This window comes from Euleptes europaea, chromosome 5 (assembly GCF_029931775.1).
Source record: "Euleptes europaea isolate rEulEur1 chromosome 5, rEulEur1.hap1, whole genome shotgun sequence".
In the NCBI taxonomy this organism is placed as follows: Eukaryota; Metazoa; Chordata; class Lepidosauria; order Squamata; family Sphaerodactylidae; genus Euleptes; species Euleptes europaea.
In genome coordinates, this window is record NC_079316.1 from 42,506,646 (window position 1) to 42,524,442 (window position 17,797).

Sequence of the window (17,797 nt, forward strand, 5' to 3'; positions counted from 1 at the left end):
CCCGCGCGCCTTCAGGGGGCTTCCCTGAAGGCGCGTGGGGGGCCCTTTAAACAGATCTGCGCTTCCCAGCTGGGAGGCGCAGATCTGTTTAAAGGGCCCCCCACACGCCTTCAGGGAAGCCCCCTGAAGGCGCGCGGGGTGCCAAATTTTCCCCCAAATTTTCGGGGATCCGAAGCGGGGGAGTTTGGACTTCGGCACGGCCTGAATAAAAACGGGCCGAATTTTGCTGAAGCCGAACTATACCGAATTTTTTTTTCCAACAGCCCTAGTTTGCAACCATGGTGCCCCAGAAAAGGCCATACAGTCTCAAATTGTGGACATCTTCCAAACAGAAGTGTTGGTTCATACAAATGGCAACTCCACGTGAAAAACATGGGTTTGACCCAGGGGCAGCCAAAGGCAGTAGTGTAAATCCACCTTCCAGTATTGTTCCTCTAGACAGATTCCGTCTTTCAGCTCATGGGAAACTTCAAGTGGATATAGATCACGATGGGTAGCCGTGTCAGTCTGTCATTAGCAGTAGAAAAGAGCAAGAGTCCAGTAGCACCTTAAAGTTTAATAAAATTTCTGGCAGGGTATGAGCTTTCGTGAGCTACAGCTCACTTCTTCAGATATGAAGAAGTGAGCTGTGACTCACAAGCTCATACTTTGCCAGAAATTTTGTTAGTCTTTGAAGTGCTACTGGACTCTTGCTCTTTTCTACTGCTCAAGTGGATAGATATTGAGCCAGATGTGGACTAGACAGAGCTTGGAAAGGATATTGATAACAGTATACCTTTTTTGTTCTGGGATCCAAATTTCACAGTTGGAGAATGAAACCCATTGTGTTTTAAAAGCCCATTGTTCTCGTTCTGGGCTCTCCAGGCATCTTTCAGACTGTGGGTTTTACCGTCACGTGCCCAGGGAGGCAGGACTAAAAATCTTCCTGTCTTCCTGGGCGGGAAAACCTCCCAGTCCCAGTTTTCGGGCTCGCCAAGCTAAAGGAGACAGGTAAGGACAAGGAACAACAAGCACTACAGAAAACAGGTAGTATAAACATGAATTAGAAATGAGATAATCTCTGAACCATATAAACAAATAGGAAAAAACCCTTTGTCGGAAGCAAGGTGGCAGACAAAGGAGAATAGTAACATATGATCTGAATTTTATCTTGCTGAACTGCTTATGTCTTGGAAGTCAAAAAACTCTTGGGCGGGCAAGATGCCTTCGATCCCAGAACAGAAGGAGCCCTCACATAAGTAAACAAGGCTCCGTTCTCGTTCTGGGCTCTCCAGGCATCTTGCAGACTGTGGGATCTCCAAGAGCTAGTTAGTCTGGGTGGGATTATGAATCTTCCACGACGTGCTGCAGAACCCTTCTGCCGAGGGTTGCGTCTGCAGAAGCCATAGTGTCTATTTTATAGTGCCTAGTAAAAGTGGACACCGAGGCCCAGGTAGCTGCCCGGCAGATGTCCTCCACTAAGGCCTGTCTATCGAACGCCGCCGAAGTGGCTGCACTCTGCACTGAATGAGCTGTGATCCCTACTGGTACCTGAAGCTTACTGTATTTGTAGGACTCAGCAATGCATTGTCTAATGGCATAACTGATAGCCGCCCTAGACATCTTAAAACCCCGGTTCGGATTGCTGAGGGAAATGAACATGGAATCTGATCGTCTAATGTGTGATGTATGCTTAATGTACACCCCGAGAGTCCAGACCTCAGGATTAAAATGTATTCTATTGCTTAATCGTCAGTTGAAGAAAAAACTTGCAAGCATCACTCCATGTATATAATATTAGGATACCTTGCGACTTGACGGCACTTTACACACACACAACATACATATTTCTGAATAATATGGATTACTTAATTGCAGCTGATGCAGAACACAGGCATTTCTCCACCTGTAGAGAAATGTCACTTTATTTAGGACAGTAAACTTGAAATACACGGGACAGTGCTTCAATTTACATAAAACATCTTTAAGTACCATATATGACACACATTTTACAAGTTTTGTTTACTATAGGTAGCTATGCATTATAGGCATGTATACTGTAATAGCTCAGTTGAGTAGATGAGTATACTGGATTATATGTATTTGATGCTGTTTTGTACTTGACAAAATTAGTGTTTTTTGCTGGAAAACTAGTGAGTCACAGTATGATTCTACGTATTTCCTTTTGATTATTGAAATTATGCATAATGTCATTATTGAATTTTTGTACTTGTTTCCTACATGAGAGTTTCTGGGTATGTTTAGGGTTTTGTTTTGTTTTTGGTCAAAATGCCATCAGTGACATCTTGAACCACCACATGTAGAGCAATAATGGAATTACTAAGATTCTGGATAGGGAACAGATTGGGTTCTGTGCTTGGATCACTGTGTTTCCCTAGCTCACCTGGCCGAGACATATGGGGGTCCCAGTGGGAAGAGACTCGTTGCAGCTTCCCTTGACTTGAAGGGTGCTTTTGACTCTATGGGAGAAACAGAATAAGACGGAGACTGCTTTTTTCTTATCCAGAAGCTGCATTTCTCCACCAGCTGCCAAGTTTGATATGGCCTTCAAGATAAACTAACTAGAGAGAGTGCTACAAATCAAGGTGTGAAACAGAGATGTGTATTGGCCCCCTATCTTTTCAACCTTTATATAAACAGTCTTTTCCTAATAGTGTTGGGTATGCAGCTCTGTGCCTTGACACTGGGCAAGGATTCTTGGAAACCAAGCCCTGGATTCATACCATAAAGTTCTGGTTGCATTTGCGTTTTCTAGCTGAATACCCCAGTTATATCTCTGCCTTGCTCTCAGACTCCTATATAAGTAAGCGTCCAAAGTAAATAAATAGGAAAAAAAGCATCCATTGGTATTTCTTTCAAGTCTCTTCTGTTGCTTGGAAAAGAGCAGGCCTTTAGATTGCTACGTCAGTGCTTGTTAGACATAGAAAGGCAAACTGTATTTTCTTTCACAAACACACATTGTTCTCCCATGTTTCATGGTGTTGCGCCAGATTATGGCACTGTAGCTGCTTGCTTAATTTTTTTGGAATTACCTGACGTCTGCTTGCCCGGCTTAATTTTCTTCCATCAGCCATTTTATGTGGTAGATATAAAAAACCTCCTTTCAGTGACAGGTGTTGTTCATGTATGGTTGGGGTTCCTGAACACTTAATTCACGTGTTATTGCCTTGTAAGTTTTATTTGAGGCCAATGAATGTTTTTATCAGACCTCTGTTTGTCTAGTGTGCAGAATTTCTCAGACCAGCAGTTGATGGTGTATCTCTTATTGGATAGAAATTCTTTTATTACTCATCAAGTAGCCAGATACCTGCTAGCTAAATTAAACAGCCCAGGAAAGGGCCCTGCCCCCCCCCCGCCTTTTACCAACAGAAACCAAGCCTAGAATGCTGTGGTTGCCTAGCAATGGCCACTGAGGTGTTCAATTTCTTAAAGCTACAGGCACTCCTTTTTATCATTTGCCTTTTTTTTTAGATTTTGGAATTTCTACAAACCTGAGGCATTTTTAGGTTTGTAGAAAGATTGGTTTTGTCTGTTCATGGTTGCAATCTCCAGATTTAAGTACCCTCCCCTGGCTCCACCCTTCAAATTGCTAGGAATTTCCTGACATAGAATTGGCAACTCTATCTTCTTCCCACCCAAAAGCCAACTCACCTTTATTTGTCTCTCTGTCCTAATCCCCCCCAGCATCCTTTACCTAAAAAAAATTGTGTCCCAGTTGTGTGGTGCCAGCTACTGGGCCAGGCCCACTTGCATGCTGGCAACTCTCAAGGACTGGTGGGGTGGCACCTTACTTTCCTCACATGATTTCCTCTTTCCCTTCCCCTGACAACCCCATGTCCTCCCCCTTCCCTGCCTCATCCTCTCATTCTCAGCCATTCACCAACTTTTATCTGCCTCCAATCTTCAGCGTTTTTATTATTTTCTTATACCCCAACTTTCTCCACAACGGGGAACAAAGCAGCTTGCATTATTTTCCTCTCCTACTTTTTATCCACACAACAACCCTTTGAAGTAGGTTAAGCTGAAAGTATATGACTGGTCCAAAATCACCCAGTGAGCTTCTACAGCAAGAGGGAGATTTGAACTTGGGCTTCCTAGACCCTATTCTGAAGCTAAGTGCTACAGCACACTGGCTTTCATAGGGTGGCTGCTGTTGACCAGTAGCAAACAGACAGTGCTAGTTGAGTTAAGCAAGTCAGGTGGTATTAAGTCACCCAGAGGTTGTTGCCAGGTCAGTGGTTGCTAACCTCCAGGTGGGACCTGGAGATTCCCTGGAATTACAGCTGAACTCCAGACAACGGATATCTGCCCTCCCTGGAGAAAATTAGTCTGCTTTGGAGGCTTGCTTTGTTCTCTTCACTCCCCAAACCCTGCCCTTTTCAGACTTTACCAGAGAATCAGGAATGTCCCAATCTGGAGCTGTCCCAATGAGTCATCTTTCAAAGGCCCAAATAGGCCTGGAAAGTGGCCTGCCGTGTCCCCCTGCCTTTTACTCACTGAAACTGTAGCCTGGAATGCTGTGGTTGCCTAAGAACAGCCACTGAGGGAATCAGTTGCTTAAAGTTACAAGCACTCTTTCTATCATTTTCAGGTTTTTAAAACCACCCAATGTATTTTTTTTTAGATTTCAAATCTTTCTGCAAATGTGGGGCCCTTTTCAGGTTTGTAGAAAGATCTGTCCTCACAGCTCCGGTCACAGGATTTAAATATCCAAAGATTTGGCCAACTTCACTATTAAAATATAAGGTGATAATGATGAAATAGGTGGAGTATTTGCTCTGCTAATGTCTGGTTGAACTTGGATCATAAGCCTTGCTTCCGTTTCCCTATTCCCCGTGCTTTACCCCTCCCCTTCACTCTCCTGTATCTCTAAATGATCAATAATAACAATGATAATAATGGGGGGGGGTGTTACGCAGACGGGCTTCACTGGGCACGAACACAAGATGAATTGTAAAATCTCCCCTCTGTCTTTTTCCTTCCCCCCTTTTTTCTTTTTTCTGTACCCCCTTCAAAAATGAATAAAATCTTAAAAAAAAAAAAAAGCCTTCCGCTTGTGCTGCGCCCTTTTCAGTTGTAGGGATGGGCCTCCTCTGCGGAGCTTGTTCCTCCAGGGCTAGGAGTTTCCACTCAAATAAGACTGATGTCTTTCCAAGAGCCAAAAAGATTGTGCCACCAGAAGACAACACTACACAGTTTAAGGCCACCTGTACAATGAATGAAGATGAGTACAGATGAAAACAAGGTTTTGGCATCCAAGTGTAAAATAGCCTTCAGGGACTCTTATAAGCCTATCAAGTAAGGGTATTAATTCAGGATATGTACATTTAAAAAACTAAGTTTACGGTAAGTTATAGCTAGAATCCAAAGAATCATAAAGCTAACTCCTTGCAGCTAAGAGTTTTTTGGACTTGTTTTGCTTGAATAGCAAAACCCTTGTGGAGTGCAGCAGATTGCTTTTGAAATTTAGAGTCAGTTTGTGATAATGCTTGGAGATCTGCTATTAAAGTTTTTTTAAAGACTGCATAGGTAGCACAAGCCCCTTGCATGTTAAGTGTGTAGCGCTTTGAATGATGGCCTTTATTTGTTTAATATATATAATTTTCAGAGTTTTTCACATTTTGTTTTGCATCGTGATTGTTGGCTCAGTCTGTCTTCAAGCCACTTCTTTCTTTAAGAGAATCTACAAAACACAGTCGTGTCTGATCTCACTTATAGCTGACATGCAAGTTTCAAAGGGTGCGGCACGTCTACAGCTTCTCACTGAGAATGTGCTATATGTTGTAGGATGTGAACTTAAACATGAAGTGAAGGAACAAGTGGCTGCCATCCAACTTTACAATTAGTTGTCATGTTGAAAGACTCGCTTTCCCTGCAGCCACACAGCAGTTTCAATGAACAGTGTTTTAAAGTGATGTGGGGTCCCAATTCAGATTGGGACTCCTGCCTTCCCTATTGTGCCATATCCCCAAACCATGGAATACAGCACAGGCAGCTCCAAAATAAGACAAAAACTCCCCCTGGGCCATTTTGGTTCAGGAAAACGTTGCAAGGGGAGCCCCTCCTCCCTTGTGCTGTAGGCCTAAGCTGAATCAGGCCCCTGCGGGTCTTTAAATGCCATTTTCTTGCAACTGCTTTGTAGCTGCGGGGAAAGTGAGTCCAATCTTGGTTGCGGCTCATTAGAAAAATAACATATACTTTGGACCATATTTGGAACGATTTGGGAGGAAAATGTTACTTTTCCGAGGGAAATCTCGCTAAGTATTGTTTAGTGGCTTGTACTTTGCAAACAGAACTATTGAAATCTGTACTGCTTTGATAAATCTTCACACTTAGAATTGTGAACCCACAATATTACGTGTGTGTGTGTGTTAAGTGCCGTCAAGTCGCTTCCGACTCATGGCGACCCTATGAATGAAAGTCCTCCAAAATGTCCTAACTTTGACAGCCTTGCTCAGATCTTGCAAATTGAATTTCATATAATTGGGCTAAATTTCACTGTCTATCCCTTACATGGTGTTAAATGAGGTTCTTACATATATTGTAAACTGGGTGGTACCTGATTTCTTCCTAAGCCAGACTGTGGGCTGTTTACATTTGTGTCAGGTGGAAACAGCTCTTCATTATAGTGACTTCTGCTCTGTCAGCTCAGGCTGTCTTTTGTTTGCTGGAGAGGTAGCAGTTCATCAGCATTTTTGAAATATAGGGTTTTGTTTTCTCTTATAACTGAGAGCTCTAGAAGTACAGCCATGAAGTAATTTAAGGAAATATTTATTAGTGCTGTTGAAGTATTCATCATTCTCCATTATATGCTTGACTGAGCAACTGTAAATATTGCTGAGAAAGGTTTGCTAGGATATGGAATACTTCTTATGTTTGGAATGCATTCTGATCTATTTTTCAAGCACTTAATATGCAGGTGGATTTGGTTACTTATACTGAGTTTTCTCTCCAAAATACTTGCAAGTTGGATTCTCTTTTGAAAATTATGAAGCATAGAACTGCTAGGATACCTGCAGTCAGATCCAAATTTCTGTTTTATATACTAAAGGTACCAAATGAACACAGCCTGCCTTGTTCACTTAAGGGTTAAGGCCAACACAAAGGTGAACATTTCTTCTATGTACTGCTGTCAAAGATCTTTTTCTAAAGTATATTAATTGTGATCAGTGTAATAATTACATGGATAGAGGAAAATTCAGCCAATTTTCAGTTTTGTTCATCAAATAACTCATAGTTTCTGCTGCTAGCTGTTATTCTTAAACAAAATGTTGCATTTTGTGTAATCAATTTAATTGTGATCTTAATTTTATAATATGCAGACTCACCATAATGCTTCAGATATTTTGCCAAATAATAATGTATGTTTAATCAGTAAAGGTTTTGTAAAAAGTCTGACAAAATTAGCAGGAGTTATTTGCTGAAAAATTAGAATTTCTTGCTATCATTTGGTGTGCACCTTGTTTTTGTAGTTCAGAAGACTTCAAGTTCAGCTGTGAAAAACAGTTTTTTGGTGATCACATGTTCATTAATATAAGCTTTGGTTTACTGCATGTATTGTATATTTTACTTGCAGGTGAAGAAGGAATTTTAGAAGAAAGACGCGTTTGCCGCCATGCCGTTTCCCTTTGGCAAATCACACAAGTCTCCTGCAGACATAGTGAAGAATCTGAAAGAGAGTATGGCAGTTCTAGAAAAACAAGATATTTCTGACAAGAAGGTAGAAAAGGTATATATTGCATTTCTTTTTGGCGGGTGTGCGTGAATATTTTATTAAAAGCTAGAAACTGAAAAGGTGAGCACGAAGAGCAGTGTGCAAGACTTCTTCATTGTGCATAAATAACTGAAAGCGCATGTTCTCTCCTAGAAGTTATACTTTCACGAACCATGTGAGCATTCCTTGCTTGCACCTCTGTTGTCACCTGATTCTCCTTTACCCCGGAAAGGCTACTTGTTAGTCACTGAGTCTTTTACCAGCTCTTGCCTGTTAATCCAATGTAAATGGTAAGCCTCATGCTGTTTGTTCTAAGTAAAATATTGATAGTACAATAATAGCAGTGCATAGCAGAGATCCTGTTGTATACAATTATATACATTTTAGACTCCTGTTAATTCTCTGATTATTTGTAATAGAGTGTAAATATCTATTTGCGTGGAATGGAGGTTGCTCCATTCAATTATATTTACCACCCGAAAGGAATATAGTTATCTTCTTTAGCCACCTGGCTACAGTTTATCCCAGCATTTCCTCGAGCTTTCATTGGTAATTTACTGCCATTGTTATAATGAGAAGTTATCCCCGTTGAGTTCAAATGCCATATTTTATAACCTGCCTAAATATTAAAAAGTCATTGAACAGTACATAGAACAGCTACACAAATGACTGAAAAAATTAGCTGCAGCATAGTTGGGCGTGCTAAGATTTTCCTTGATAATTTACTCTCCTCTCAGCAACTGAGAATCATATGAAGCAAGGGTGGAAAGAGAAACTTATCTGACTTCTCAGTCAGGCTTCTTCTCCCCCTCCCCCCTGAATTGCTGTTTCCCAGGCAGTTTAGTATACTCCTAGTGGTTTTAATGCTGATTCCAAAGAGTGTTTATAGAGTGGATTTTTTAAAAGGATAATTCACTTTGTAAAAAGAAAAGAAGCTATTCTGGGAATAAATCACTGCCTTTGCTCTTCCTTCTGAAATCCGCTCCCTGGGTCCTGCACCCCTAGTACTTTGAAATACTGTTAGTAACCATAGTGGCTTAAGAATGGAAGACCATGCTTATTATAACCTCAGCAGTTTCTTTTAAGAAAGTTATTTTTAAGGAGGCTAGAAATAGCCAATATTTTCACATTCCCTAGAATTTTTTTGTACTTCAAGAAGCTCCCCAAATTGTTGGTCAACTTTAGATGTAGCTAGCACTTTAATTCCAGTCCTATCTCCCCACCCCCACCCTGTGATTGTGTGCCCTTGAGAGAGATTACAAATAGTTCTGAAACAGGTGCACATTCCTGAAATACTCCATGTTGAGAAGTTGAAATGCTTTGAAGTTAGTTACAAAACTGAAAATACGCCAGTTTGATCTCAAACTGTGGGAGTGTGGGATACCAGCTAGAGGTGGGGTGTCCCATTAGTAACAAGCCAGTGGAGAGCTAAGGCTCTCTGACATAGTGGAATTAGACTTGCCTCCTAGACAGTTTTGGTTCAGTTATGCTGGAAGAGAGGAAGAGCCTGGCTGTGAATGATTTTGTTAATATTTCCTAAGGATGTGGAAAACTGGCTTAGAGAGAGATTCTACTGTGTGGTGCTTAATCCTTGTCCATCTTGGGTCTCTGCATGTAACCGAAGAGGATGACCTATTTAGGTACAGTAGGTAATGTTTCTGTGAAGGCAAGGGTATTTCTCACTGCCTTGAAGAAGGCAATTTTGAGAACCCTCACGTGGCAGCCATCCAGGATTTGCTGTGATGTTTCCCAAAATTTTGCAGCAAAGCAGGTTTGAGAAAAAGCTGAGGAAACCCTGGGGGTGAATAAATGTGCCGTGATGCTATGGGGAAGCGGGAAATACACCCTCTTCCAAACCGTAGCAATCCCAGGGCAAGTAACTCATGTAGGAAAGCTTCTATTGTATGGCCTGATTTTAGAATTGAAATGGCTTTGGCTTCCCTGACTTGACAATCTTCATTGGCGTGTGTGTGGAGGGGAGTGACCTTGTTGATTTTCCTGGACTGTTTGGCAGTTTTCAGTATCATTGACCATAGCATCCTTATGAATCAGTTGGATGAAATGGGTATTGGGGGTCAGTCTGGTTCTTGTCATTTGATTAACTGTTATCAGAAGGTGGTGATTAGGAACAGCTATCCAGCCCTATTGGTGTTCATGCTACAGAGTCCCTCAGGTTCTGTTTAATCCCCCATGCTGTTTAACATGTGTATGAGACGACTGCGAGATGTAGTCCAGGTACTTGGAGTAAAGTGCCAGCAGTGTTCTGATAACTTGTGAACAGTGAACAAATATGTAGAGGTAGTAATAGGCTGATTCAGGTTCCATTAAACTGAACCAGAAAACCTTTGTTTAATAATGTTTCCATTCTTTGACTGAGGAGTCAACCTGTTCTCATTGGGTTTGTGCTCCTCCTGAAGGAGCACATTTATGTTCCTCACTTACAACTGGAAGTTCCGATCTCATCTGCAGCACCTTTGGGATGATGATGCATTGACTTGATGACCTTTCTTTGAGAGGCATGATTTGCCCACAGTTACCCATGTTATGAATCGCATTCTGGCTCAACAACTTATTATTGATTGATTTACAGAATTTATATCCCGCCTTTCTGCCCAGTCACAGCTACCAAGGTGGCTTACAATTAAAAGCAGAACATATAAAACTATCATAAAACCACTTTAAAACCAGGGGGAAACTACGTACGTAAAAGCCACAGACCTAACAATTAAAACCTAAGCTAGGAAGGAGGGTCATTAAGGGAACACCAGGCGAAACAAAAGTTGTCACCCACTAGCAGAAGGAGACAAATGAGTATCCTTGGGGAGGGAGTACCCCAGTTTTGGTGCCTTCTCTTGAGTTACCACCTGTCTAGCCTCAGAAGGCCAGGGGCACTTTGGAGCAGGTGGTCCTTAAAGTATGCTCATCCCAAATCGGCACCTTGAATTAGCTTGGAAACAAATTGGGAGCCAGCAGGATTGACCAAAACTGGACCAATTGACCAATAGTTGGCAGGTGAAAGCTCCCCCCCCCCCCAGGCATTTAACTGATATTTGGGTGGGGGAAATTCAGTTATGGGCTGCTTAGCACTGGGTTTTTAAAATAGTTTTTTGTTGAGTTATAACAAAGGGATTTTAAGGCTGTGAGGTTTTTTTTAATTATATTGCTGGCTTTCCTGTTTATTGATAGCTTGTTTCTATTATTTCGTTAAAATTGAGAATTGCTTCAGGGTGGTCTGTATGGTGGTAGTTAGTGGTAAATATTTTTTTTAAGTACTGTACATAGAAAGTGCGTATTGGAACCATTGGGGAGAACTGAGGGTGTGCAGGAATTGAAGGAAGGTGGAAGTTTCTCAAAGTGTAAATCAGGCTCCTCATTGAGGGTAGAGCTCTGATGCTTGGTCTGTGTATGTTTTTAGTGATGGTTCCTGGCTTCCAATGCAGGATCATGAAAAGTTACACTTTATTCTGAAATGCATACCCACTAATTTTAAACCTGAGGCCGTCCTTGAAGAAATTACATATGTGAGTTAAGTAGTGATGATTTGAAAATTATAATGAAGCCATTTATTTTTCTTATTTCTAGACTTTTATTGGTTATACCATCTCATTTTCAAAATTCTCTGACTTTTGATGCGTACCATGCAATCCTGAAAGGGGGGCCAGAACTGCGTAGGAGCTGGCATGACATTGGCGCAGGATGACTTATGCCGGCTCCCGAGGTAGCGCAGCAGCACAGGGCCTTGGGCACCGGTGCTGCTACTTTCCCAAAAGCGAGGGCCTGTGCCGGCATCTGGGGGGTGTTCCCAGGGACGGAGCTGACATTAGTCAGCCTTCAAACCCCTTTCGGCCCAGGAATACCCCTTTACTCTCTGGCAGAGCTATGCCAGCAAAATAACTGGCGTAGCCCCATGAAACTGTGGGAGAGGTTCATGGGATTTGCTGCGAAAATCATTTTTATTTTACATTTACGGCTGGAGAAGCCTCCCTGTAGGTGGTGCGGCTGTGCCGTCCCCAGCGGTCATCTGTCTACTCCCCCCCACTCAGTAATGGGCTGCCCCTCCTCAGAGCTGAAAGTACAAAGTCACTCTCCTAATTTACATATTCTTGCCTGTGTTCTTAATTCAAAGCAAATTTAATATAGCTTCTAGTTGAACATGGGAAGATAACTTTTGAAAAGCCAAATTGAAAGTGGCACACCAGAAGCCAGCTTTTTCAACATTCACAGTCCAGTCCTTTCACTTAATTATGGACTCAGTTGTTAGCTTTATTTGAAATTGTTTGCTTGTGAAGGGTTTTAAATGTGGCCCAGTGAGTTAAATAGTTGTTTTTTTAGAATGCTGCAGAAAAATATTTACACTGTGTGCAGCTAAGCTTCCAGTCTGCCAATGACCACAGCTGAAAAATAAAATAAACCTCTGCACCTCACTGTGGTCTTCTATGCACCATCAAAACTACAAAGCTATGTGACTTGCGTTTTCAAAACAGAATGAGTGGAACTACATTGCCCGTGTACTCTACTGATTGTGCCTCTAAAAGAAATTGTGATGGCCTACTGAACCTTAATTTTGTGAATGGTCTTGCCTCTACAATGTGGTACTATCTGGTGTTCTGGTTTCTTGTAGTGCCAAACTTTGAAAACCTCTTGTGAAAGAAGAGAGGCAGAGTTGTTGTGAAGTGCTGCACTGGGCTGAGACTATCACCCTAGTGGTTTGTAATTATTTCGTTCTTGGAGAGGAGTGCAGATAAATTAAATTACCTTGAAGCTGAAGTCCCCTGCTTCTGAAACCAGAGTTACAATCACTTTGGGAATAATGAACTTGTATTTAGTCAAGGGACTGATGTTTTGGTTGTTTATGCCATTCACAATAGGATAACATCATTCCATGTGGACCTTTAATATTAGGGGGAGAAGTGCTGAACCTTTTGTTTTTGCCTGCTAGCTACTATTCTTGGTATTCTCAATATTATCTAACTGTTTTACTTACCTGATCGGAATCCCAGCTGAAAACAATAACTAAATGTGTAGTCAGTTGTTGTACCAACTGCAGCAATATTCTCAAAAAAAACAAGTCTTTTCTCCCAGTTGGCTCTTTATCCTATTCCTAATGTATGTTAACAGTTTCTTCAATGACCATTGCTATTGTTCTATACTTAACGTTTAAAGATTCTATACTTAACTTTTAAAGGGTAAATAACTACATCCAGTGGGAGGTATTAGGGGGAGAGGAGTCCAGATAAATTAAATTACCTTGAAGCTGAAGTCCTAATATATGGAACGAGAAATGCCTGATGTTCAAGCTGGTTTCAGAAAAGGAAGAGGCACTAGAGATCATATTGCAAATATATGCTGGTTACTGGAGCAAACGAGGGAATTTCAGAAGAAAATCAGCTTGTGTTTTGTAGATTACAGCAAAGCTTTTGACTGTGTTGATCACGAAAAGCTATGGCTGGTTTAAAGGAAATGGGTGTGCCTCTACATCTGATCGTTTTGATGCGCAACCTGTACTCTGGACAAGAGGCCACAATTAGAACAGAATGTGGAGAAACGGAATGGTTTCCAATTGACAGGAGTCAGACAAGGATGTATTTTATCTCCCTATCTCTTCAATCCATATGCAGAACATATAATTAGGAAAGCTGGATTAGATTTAGATGAAGGTGGAGTGAAAATTGGAGGGAGGAACATTAATAATTTGAGATATGCCAATGACACTACACTATTGGCAGAAAATAGTGAAGATTTGAAACGACTACTGCTGAAAGTTAAAAGAGAAAGTGCCAAAGCAGGACTACAGCTGAACATCAAGAAAACAAAAGTAATGATGACAGGAGAATTATACAACTTTAAGGTTGACAATGAGGAAATTGAAATTGTTGAAGGCTTTCTATTCCTTGGCTCCACCATCAACCAAAAGGGAGACTGCAGCCAAGAAATCAGGAGATTGAGATTAGGAAGGGCAGCCATGAAGGAGCTAGAAAAGATTTTGAAGTGTAAGGATGTGTCACTGGCCACCAAGACTAGATTAATTCATGCCATCGTATTCCCTATTACTATGTATGGGTGTGAAAGCTGGACAGTGAAGAAAGCTGATAGGAAGAAAATAGATTCCTTTGAAATGTGGTGTTGGAGGAGAGTGGACTGCCAAAAAATAAAATCAGTGGGTTATAGATCAAATCAAGCCTGAACTGACCCTAGAAGCTAAAATGACTAAACTGAGGCTATAATATTTTGGTCATATCATGAGACGACAAGAGTCACTGGAAAAGACAGTCATGCTAGGAAAAGTTGAGGGCAGCAGGAAAAGAGGAAGACCCAACAAGAGATGGACTGACTCAATAAAGGAAGCCACAGCCCTCAATTTGCAAGATCTGAGCAAGGCTGTCAAGGATAGGACATTTTGGAGGACTTTCATTCATAGGGTCGCCATGAGTCGGAAGCAACTTGATGGCACTTAACACACACACACACACACACACACACACACACAGTGGGAGGTGGAAAGCTACATAATGTTATGCTGTTATTTTATTTCAGACATTTCCATATTACAGTCCTACAAAAGGTCCTTTAAAATACTATGACATTCAAAAATAGCAAAACTAAAACAGTCAAAAGCGTGAGATGCAAAAAGCATTGGCTTCTGTTGCCATCGGCTTCTGTTGCCATTGCCCTAAGGAGATAATGATTTCTACGCTAGTGGTTAAAACTAACAAAAACTTGTCAGTGCCAAACAAACAAATGCAGGGAATCAATTTCACTGACATGGTATGGTAACAAACTCTTTGGCCACTTCACTACTTTAACACTGGGGGGACATGAAGTAAGGACTTTACTAGGGGTCTTCAGCTGGGCAAGTCCATAAAGGAACAAGTCCCCAGGTTATCTTTATGGCTTTAAAGATAAGAGCTAGCACTTTGAATTGTACCCAGAAGTGAGTTGAAAGCCAGTAATAATTGAGTAACAGAATGCATTGGTGACAGGAGGTGATTTCAGTGCAGTGTTATAATAATAATAATAACTTCATTGCAGTCATAGGCCAGAAAAAAGTGCAGTGTTTCAATAATGTTTTTGTATGGTCTGTAAGTAGAAATAATCTAAGTAGCCCATGAAGGTTTCTATTTAAGCTCATGGTGATTTTTAAAAAAATTAGAAAAATTTTGGAGGTATTATCCAATTGAAAGAGATTGTGCTGATTCTTCTCAAGTACATAAAGATTGTTTTAGACTAGATCTGCACCTCATCTCCAGATTTTTTAGCAGTGTTGCCAGTTTTGTCCAAACAGAGTTAGTAACTGACAAGGTTGAGCCACAGTATTAAGTGCAATCACGGTTTAAAAAGTTAAAAACATTAACTTCATAAAATAAACTTCATACACCTGACGAATCATATGAAGCATCTGCATCGGTTGTACAGTAAAAACCAACAAGACCATACATGTTTTGGCCCATAGGGCCTTCTTTAGTGGTCACAGTACAGTGTATACACATATATAGAATCAATAAATAACATAATCTTTGTAACGGTCAATGTAGGTTGCATGTAAAGCAGTTCGTTATTGGGACTCCAGATATAGATAAAAGTAAAACCAGGCCTGAACTTGTCTTGGAGCTCCCATCAATCACATAAATAAACGTGATGCAACCCACTTTTTTTACCGGTTGACACACAAACACGTGCTGAAAGTCGTGCAGCCAATAGTAGCATGGTTGCATCATGTTTATTTATGTCTTGGTGGTTTTTCTTGTGCAACCAATATAGCTGTTTCATGAGATTCCTCATGTGTATGAAATTTACCTTATGAGGTGTATATTTTTAACTCTTTAAAACACAGTTCAAGACAGATGCAGATCATTCAGCAAAGGAAATCTCTTGAAAAACACATTGTAACAATCCAACCTAAATGTGATCAAAGAAAGATGGTATCTAGCTTTTCTAGGAAGGGTTACAGCTGGAAAACCAGCCAAATTTGTTGATGCTACACTCAGCTGGTGAAACCTGAACTTCCTCTTTCAGGAAGTAATCCAGTAGCACAGTTTAGCTGCCCACCCACTTTTTCGGGTGGGGGTGCACCTCTGGGTAGCGCAAGCTGACACCTTACTCCTTAGTTGACTGTGTTGTCAGCAAGAGGAACATCCGACCTTATAAATAGCACTTGCTGTTGTGCTACCTGAAAAGCTTCCTTTAGTCTTAAGCTTTTATATTATTCATAAAGTGTTCTGTTTCACACTTCGTGTGTGTGAAGTGTCATGATCAGTGGCCCATGGGCCTCGTGTCACCCTCAGGCCTTGCTGCAAATGTTCATGCAGGCCTAAATTACCCCAGCCCCCTGCAATCCTTGGGAACTGATGGGGGGCGGAGGTGGAGGGGAAAAGCAGGAGTCAGTTGCTGCTGAGGAGGCAGAGCCTACAGAGAGAGAGAGAGAGAACATATAAGATTCTCTGTAGCAAAGGAGGGTGTTCATTCCCTGCTATAGGGCAGCAGTTAAGGCTGCTTTTGGAGGGAACTGATTCCTCACTGAATAGTGGGAGTGAGTCTAATCTGAAGGGTTCAGGTATTGGATTAGTGGTAGAAATCCAGTAAGCTAATCATGTTAGGGAACTTCTTTGCTTTTAGCTGACTTTTTCCATGTGCCTTTTGCCCTCCCCTGTGTTTTTGTAGCGCACCCTGTTTTACTCTGCCCTATTTTCATAACGTGTTTTTACTTCATCTGTTGTTACATTATTTGTTTAATAAACTAGTAGTTTTCTTCATTCTGCCTGGGTCCTTCATGTCTTATATTTGGCCATGCAGTGGGGCCGGGGGGAACCGAAGGAGGAGCTGTGGGAGTGGGGCAGGGAGGGTGCTCTGGGCCTGGGAGGGTGCTTCTTCAGTCAGGCTGTAGAACTAGAATGGTGATAGCCAGTTAAGGCCCTTCCCTGCTCCAGAGGGAAAGAGGGTGGGGGAGGTCTCTTTGAAAAGGACTTCCCATCCACAACAAAACCCTGCATGGCCCTACCCCTTCTTGTGACAGTGACACATAAATGCATTTGAAAACTTTATTGTATGATCCAGTGAAAAATGTTTTACCTAATTCAGGTGAAACAAGGTAGATAGGAAGCCCTGAGATGTGCCCTAAGAGAGAAATTACTGGCTTTGATTACAATAGAATCAACTTCTAAAAACAATTATCTATCCTCCTTTCTGTCCTTAGGGTTAAGGTTGCAAATGCACAGCTTATAGCATCCCTAGAATATTGTATAATTTATTTACTTTATTTATACCCTGCTCTTTTCCCCAGTTGGGATTCATAATGGATTGCATAGTTCTCCTCTCCTCCATTCTGCCCTCAAAGTAACCCTGCAACGTAGGTTAGTCAGATTGTATGTGACTGGTCCGAGGTTACCCAGCAAGTGGCCATGGCAGAGTGCAGATTTGAACCTGGGTCTTCCAGATCTTGGTCAGTCACTCTAAGCCAGTGGTTCTTAAAGTGGGCAGTACCACTCCCTGGGGGGGTATTACCTGGGGGGCACTAAGAGGCAAGGGGGCAGCAGGGGGCTCTAGAGGTGGGCCCTTTAACTGTGTTGTTCACTAATTTACAATAGATCAAGCTATGACACCATGCTGGCAAATTTGGTGGAAACTATCAGAATTTTTCCCCAGACTTTGAAGAGCTGGTACCACTGGATCAAATTAATCAGTTTTGTTGAATAAATTTCAACTAAAATTTTTTAATTTGATTTTGAATAGACGTGCAATTAATTGTTACTGTTTTGAAATTTTATTGTTATTACCTTCTTTAGTGAGTCATGCACATCCCTGTTTTGAATAATACTTTTTATAGGATAGGATAGGATAGGGGATGCTGGGGTTGAGTTTGTGTAACCAAGGGGACAGTGGCCCGAAAAGTTTGGGAACCACTGCTCTAAGCATTATACCGCATGAATTGTTCATCTGTCCATTTCAAAGGAGTATTATATTTAGACTGGTAATAGTCAATGTGGATCTGTTGCCGCCGTTAGGTTCTAGATAGGCAGCTTGGTCTTCCAGCACACCATGAATTCTTTGTTATCTTCCATACACAGCATAGGAACCCTGCTTGGAGCT

General features: G+C 41.4%; 1 protein-coding gene across 1 annotated transcript in view; it reads left to right on the forward strand.

The window, feature by feature from the left end:
• Positions 1-17,797, forward strand: part of CAB39 (calcium binding protein 39) — a 63,115-nt gene that overhangs the window by 19,862 nt on the left and 25,456 nt on the right. Inside the window, exon 2 of the mRNA XM_056850154.1 lies at positions 7,577-7,729. Coding sequence (XP_056706132.1) covers positions 7,616-7,729 — 114 coding nt within the window. The 5' untranslated portion in view covers positions 7,577-7,615. The remainder of the gene's footprint in view (positions 1-7,576; positions 7,730-17,797) is intronic.